This window comes from Lithobates pipiens, unplaced genomic scaffold, assembly GCF_037356315.1.
Source record: "Lithobates pipiens isolate NorthernLeopardFrog02 unplaced genomic scaffold, aLitPip1_a1.2 Scaffold_13, whole genome shotgun sequence".
NCBI classification, from domain to species: Eukaryota; Metazoa; Chordata; class Amphibia; order Anura; family Ranidae; genus Lithobates; species Lithobates pipiens.
Genome location: NW_027507718.1, coordinates 307,866,590 through 307,873,401, shown reverse-complemented (window position 1 = coordinate 307,873,401; position 6,812 = coordinate 307,866,590). Strand labels below are relative to the sequence as shown.

At 45.2% G+C, this 6,812-nt stretch overlaps 1 protein-coding gene across 2 annotated transcripts in view; it reads right to left on the bottom strand.

Annotated features, from left to right (window-relative positions):
• Positions 1-4,493: 4,493 nt before the first annotated feature.
• PLK4 (polo like kinase 4) overlaps positions 4,494-6,812 on the bottom strand; it is a 41,050-nt gene continuing 38,731 nt past the window's right edge. For both annotated transcript variants that reach the window (XM_077476887.1, XM_077476885.1), the window contains exon 16: positions 4,494-5,104. In XM_077476887.1, coding sequence (XP_077333013.1) covers positions 5,005-5,104 — 100 coding nt within the window. In that variant the 3' untranslated portion in view covers positions 4,494-5,004. The remainder of the gene's footprint in view (positions 5,105-6,812) is intronic.

The window sequence follows — 6,812 nt, the reverse complement described above, 5'->3', positions numbered from 1 at the left end:
ATTGAGCCAGGAGGCCAATAGATCCACATTTGGTGTGCCCCATTTCAGGCACAGCAGCCAGAATACCTCCGGATGCAATGCCCATTCTCCTGGGTCCAGCATCTGTCGACTCAGTCTGCCTGCCAATTTTCCACTCCCGGGATGTAAATGGCTGACAGGGCCAGAACATGTCTCTCTGCCCACCGAAGTATGTGAGCGACCTCCCGGCGGAGCTTCTTGTTCCCCCTTGGTAATTTACATATGCCACAGCCGTGGCGTTGTCTGACTGTATCCTGGTGGGACGCCCTTGAAGACATGTCGACCACGTGTGGAGGCACAGCCTGATCTCTCTCAATTTGAGCAGATTGATCGGCAACTTGGATTCTTCCGTCGACCAGAGGCCCTGAGCTGACAACCTCCATCACTCCACCCCAGCCGGCCAGACTGGGGTCCGTAGTGACCACCGCCCATTTTAGAGGAAGGAACGATTTTCCGCCCGGAATCACCGGAGATCTCAACCACTAGATCAGGGAGTCCCCGACTGGCTAGCTCACCTGGATCTGCCGATCCAGGGACAACTGAGATTTCTAGACTCACCACACTGGGGCGTTCTGTGAATGCCAACAATAGTGCCTGTAGTCCCTAGGAGGTTCTCAGATGCAGAGAGGAGAAAAAAAAAAAACTGTCAGCAGCAGCAGCTCTAACAGCTGTGCAACGATCTGCAGAACAGCTTCAGCATTCAGCACAGAGCCATCCAGTGTCCCCCCCCACACACACAGTGGATACAGGAAGTAACAAGAGAAAGCACATGTCATGCTGTCACAAGAGGCCAGTGGTGAAGAAAGCATTCAGGCTTTCACAAAATGACCACCAATGTAATCAATAGGAATCCTAAGGAAAATGGCTGCTGAAGCTCCCCAGGGGAATCTATAGCTTTCCCAAATCCAAAATGGCCACCAGAATGGCGCCTTGCGGTGGAGAGAGCAAAAATAAAAACGAGCTGCCTGCTGACAGACAACCTTCACAAAAACTGCTTTTTTGGGACCCCCAGACCTGGACTGAACAGCAACCACAGAGCCCCCACAGGTGAGAAACAGCGACCACACACACCGCTCGCAGCGAATGCAGACATGCCCCTCAGAGGGGGAAGGGAGGGGTGATAGGGACTTGGGAGAGAAGATAAGGAGGTGAGGTGGCCCCAGAATCGACCCCCCAGGGAATGCCCAGCTGCTCCCCCCACCGAAGCAGGGAGAGCCTTACTTACCAGTCCTGAAGAGCTGGGAGACATTCAATCATAGACCTACACCTGCGCAGTTACAGGGTAGCTGTTGGCCTTGGTATACTGTGATCCAGACATCAGTAGCCCGGTCATATGTATACCCCGGATCATTGAAGCTCACCGACCACCTCTGGAGCATGAGGTATGTCATGGCCTGCCGAGCCGTAGCTGCAGCCTGCTCCCCTGACCGAGAGGCCCGCAGGGTTTCCTAGGTCATTCGCCTTGCTAGGCAAAATAAAAACTAACAGGAGGAGGGTTGATAGCACGGGCAGGATTAAAGTTCTGTGTATTGTGTAACAATTTTGCCTAGTTTCTCCTAAATGCAGGCTATACAACCCATGTAGTTACAGAGAGGAGCTGTGTCGGTCGGTGAATATAAGAGAAAATAGATTTTTTTGACTGGAGCTACACTTTAAAAATGTACCAGTTCAAAATTATAAACAGATTCTACTTAACACAACAAACCTACACAGTCCCTGTCTTGTTTGCACCACCTGTATACTGCTGTTCTGACTATATAGGGCCTTGGGGAACCACGCCTTTCCTTTTTTTAATTTGGGTACGGGGTTACCCTTAATATCCGTACAAGATCCAAAGGGGCTGATAATGGGCACAAGGGGCTACCCATGCCATTTTTCTCAATGATTTTCATCCGTATTGCCTAAACCAGACATTACATTAAAACCGCAAGCAGTTTTAAATGACTTTTTTTCCATTAGAAATGTCATTTTGTGCAGGGACTGTTCTACATACGGGAAACACGTGCCACTTCACAGGCATACTATAGACACCCCCTTGCACGATATTTAAAGGAATATTTCACTTTGTTTTCACATTAAGCATCATTAAAATCAGTGCTCCCGAAAAAACTGCAGTTTTTAAAACCTTTTTGCATTTGTACATGTCCCTTGGGGCAGGAGCTGGGTCCTCAAACCCTTTTAAGGACAATAACTTGCATAATAGCCTTTAAAATTAGCACTTTTGATTTCAAACGTTTGAGTCCCAATAGACTTTAACCACTTGGGTACCGCGCTATTGGCGAATGACGGCATTAGCGCGGACCTAGATTTCCAGGACTACGTCTATTGACGTCGTCCTGGTTACGAGCGGCCTGCGCGCCCCCTGATGGGCGCGCGCGGCGCGCTCTGTGATCGGCGAGTCCGTGAGACTCGCCTGATCACCGATCCGTGTAGGGGGTCGATCCCGACCCCTTATCACGTGATCAGCTGTCAGCCAATGACAGCTGATCATGTGATAGAACGGAGCCGGTAATCGGCTATTATTCCTCCTCGCGCTGACAGCGCAAGGAGAAAAAAAAAAAGCCGATCACCGGCGGCCGTGATCGGGACATCAGTCCCGATCACGGCAGGCAAAGAAAGGCACCACATGCCACCTGCCAGTGCCCACCTGCCTCCCGCAGTGCCATCCTGAAATATAACAAAGTAAAAGTAAGTGCCCCCCGTCTGTGCCCATAATGCCCACAGTGCCACCCCACAGTGCCACCCAATCTGCCTCAAAGGTGCTGCACCCCAGTGCCGCCCATCAGTGCCCAGCAGTGCCGCCCATCAGTGCCCAGCAGTGCCACCTATCAGAGCCACCTATCAGTGCCACCTATCAGTGCCCATCAGTCCCATCTATCTGTGGTACCTATCAGTGCCCATCCGTGCCACCCATCCGTGCCACCCATCCGTGCCATCTTATCTGTGCCCATCTTTGCCCATCAGTGCCGCCTTATCTGTGCCCATCGGTGCCGCCTTATCTGTGCCTATTAGTGCCGCCTTAACTATGCCTATCAGTGCCCACAAGTGCAGCCTATCAGTGCCCACCAATGCAGCCCATCAGCGCCCACCAATGCAGCCCATCAGTGCCCACCAATGCAGCCTATCAGTGCCCACCAATGCAGCCTATCAGTGCCGCCTTATCAGCGCACTTCAATGAAGGAGAAAAATGACCCGTTTGCAAAATTTTATAACAAACTATTAAAACATGATTTTTTTTTTTTTTTTTTTGCATCTTTTTTTGTTTGTTTAGCAAAAAATAAAACTCCGAGCTGTAACTAAATACCACCAAAAGAAAGCTCTATTTGTGGGAAAAAAATGATAGAAATTTCATTTGGGTACAGTGTTGTATGCCCACGCAATTGTCATTCAAAGTGCATCAGCGCTGAAAGCTGAAAATTGGTCTGGGACTGAGGGGGGTTTAAGTGCCCAGTAAGCAAGTGGTTAATGGGATTCTAAAGTTCGTATGAATTTTCGGTCCGTTCGCAGGTTCTGGTGCGAACTGAACCCGGGGGGGGGGGGGGGGGGGGGGTGTTCGGCTCATCCCTAGTGGCAAGGTTCTCCCCCCCCCATCTTAAAAGGATTGTTGCCTTAGTTGGGGCCAGTGGATCAATCCCATCAGGCAGATAGTTGTATCTAAAGAATAGTAGATTAAAGAGCAAAAATAAATAAATGTATGTATATACACACACACACACACACACACACACACATATATATATATATATATATATACACACACACACACACACAATTTTCTAAGAACGTCCACTGCACAGGCAAGCTATATCAGGCTACCAGTGAAAGGCTCTGCAGCAAATAACTGCTCCTAGGTAGAAGCCTTTGAAATTGGATAGATAGATTTTGGAATAATATTTGTTTAATAAAGCATAGCTTTTAAAGTAAATTTTATTCAAAGAAACATGGATGCTACCCTTAGTAACTTCCTGCTAAAAATGCAAGTTACCTAACCATTATGCTGCCCAACCCGGCATCAGTACTCTCTGAATCATTACTGACCTGGAAGTACTAAGCAGATCAGAAAGCTGAGAGTACCTAAATTCCTTATCTGTATTCATGTTCTGTGTAAGTAACAAGGTATTGAAGCAAGCCAGAGGGCCAGGTATGAAAAGGTCGGAGAGTGAGCAACTGCAGCCTTCATATTTTCCTCTGGAAATCATACACATAATGTACACCCCAGGAGGTTCTCTACCACAGCATACGTTTACAATTCATTGTTATGAAATAGGCATTCATACCACTTCCATCCAGAGATGTGGATAACAGGAGCTTCCCAAATAAAAAAAAAGTAGTTTGAAAGAAGTTATGGTACGAGGAAGACTTTTCCTTGTAAAGAGCTAGCTTACAACTACTAATCAACTGGAAAGCAAACCCCTGTGGTTCTATTAGTAAGGTGCTTATAGCCAGAAATATGTATAACATAGAATAGGCTGTACTTGGCTTCATAAGAAATTGAAATATATTTGCAATTTTCTCCAGGTGCTTACAAATAATTGGGTTCAACCAATCTCCACTGTTTGTAAACGTAAAAATAAATAAAAAAAGTATTGGCTTGGCAATTGCTGCAAGTATTAATATTTGTTAAAAATCGTAACAGTACATATCACTGCATTTATTACTTGTGTTACTGCAGCAACATTTCATTAGAGAATAATTACAAATATAAGTTAACATTAAAATAAAAAAAATATGCTTTACAAAACATACAACATTTACATAGACAGATACAGATCAGGACACACAAGTTCCATGATAATAAATGTGGCTGTAAATGCTACTCTTATTTACAGGTTAAGAATGCTGAATCCACAGACATTATTGGAGGAATAGGGTTTTAAAAGAACACAGGTCCCTTGAAAATAGACACATAGCCATATAGTCCCTTGATGAAAGTGGTCATGTTTTGGTGGCTCAGGTTATTCACAGTCATGTACAAGAAACTTTTCATCATGAATGGCTGGAGGAGTTAGCAAAGAGCATTAGGATAGAGGAAAGGCACTGCAGTTTGCTTTTGATGTAGTCTGGAAGTCTGTCGTTTTCTCCATGTCTACAAAACAAAATGGAATTGTTACTTTAGAATAAATGTATCTGATCCCATCATAAGTATTCCACCAGCTATATTGGGTATAACCATTTAAAAGCTAAGTTCACCTTTAACCAAAAAACAAAATGCTAATGTTTTTGCAGGTAAAATAAATTGTGCAAACACACACAATATAAATTATATATTTTTTTTTTGTATATTTTTTTTTTTTTTTTACACAGGAGCCTGCAAAGTATTGCACCTGCAATTTGTGGATTGCTCTTTTTGGGTTTTCAGTTAATGAGCTGCAGGAAATTTTAGGCCTGGGTCACACCTATGCATTTTTTTGGTGCATTTTCAGTTTTGCACAAACACACTACAGTCCATTGAAAAATGCAGAATGGACCTGGACGATGCAAACTAGGGCTGCAACTAACGATTATTTTTTCGATTCGGATTTTTAAAAAAACCTGAAAAAGGGGAGAAATATGTATGTGTGTGTGTGTATGTATATATATATATATATATATATATATATATATATATATATATATATATATATGTGTATGTATGTAATAAATACATACATATATATATATATATATATATATATATATATATATATATATATATATATATATATGTGTATGTATGTAATAAATACATACATATATATATATATATATATATATATATATATATATATATATATATATATATATACACATACATATACACATACACACACGTCCCCCCCCCCAGGTATAGCTGACACATTCCTCCCCTCTCACATGGTGTCACTGCCCCACCTCCTCTCAGTGATTCCCTCCTCTCAGTGTCTCGGGTTTTCTCACTCCTTCATGGTGACAGCGGCTCCTCCTCGGTGTGCCGGGGTGGTGTGGGGCGGTGTCTCAGTCCGGACCCGCCACACGTGACTCGGCCTACTCCTCCGAATGGAGCGAAGGGCACCCCGAAGCCAGGAGATGGATGCATGCATGTGCAGAGCACAACCTCCAATCACGGCAGCACTGGAAAGCGGCCCGGCGAGGGCTTGCCGTGCCTGCGCTCTGCGGTGGGTCTATCGGAAAGGCTGCTGGGTAGAGGGGGGAGGAGGAGCTGAAAGCAGCGCAGGCGCGTTGCTGGCGGGACGTCAGCTGGGTGGAGAATGCAAGCAGGCGTAGCTGCGTGCACATGGACATAGTGCATGTGTAGGACACGGGAGGATACACAGGATTCTAACGGACCGGCAGGGGGGGGGGAAGGTGCGGACTAGGGGTGCTACGGATCAAAAAACTCACGGATCGGATCGTTCCTCGGATCAGAGTCACGGATCGGATCAATTTTCGGATCAGCAAAAAAAATAACACTGTCCCCGGCCCCTACAGCCACATTGTTTATTTAAATAAAAGGTATAACACTATCTCCCCCCCAATAAAATACAGCTTATTACAAGCATAAAAACACAGCATATCACTGATGATTTGCGCCAAGCTCACCTCCGATCAAAGTTCTTCCAAACAGACCGCCGTGATGAGTCCCGGGTTGCCTATTGGCGCAAATCGTCAGTGATATGCTATGTTTTTATGCTTGTAATAAGCTGCATTTTATTGGGGGGGGGGGGGGGGGGGGGGGGGGAGAGATAGTGTTGTACCTTTTATTTAAATCAACAATGTGGCTGTGCCGAGCAAGTGGAAAGGCTTAGATAGTAGTTAGTTATTATCTAATCCCATCT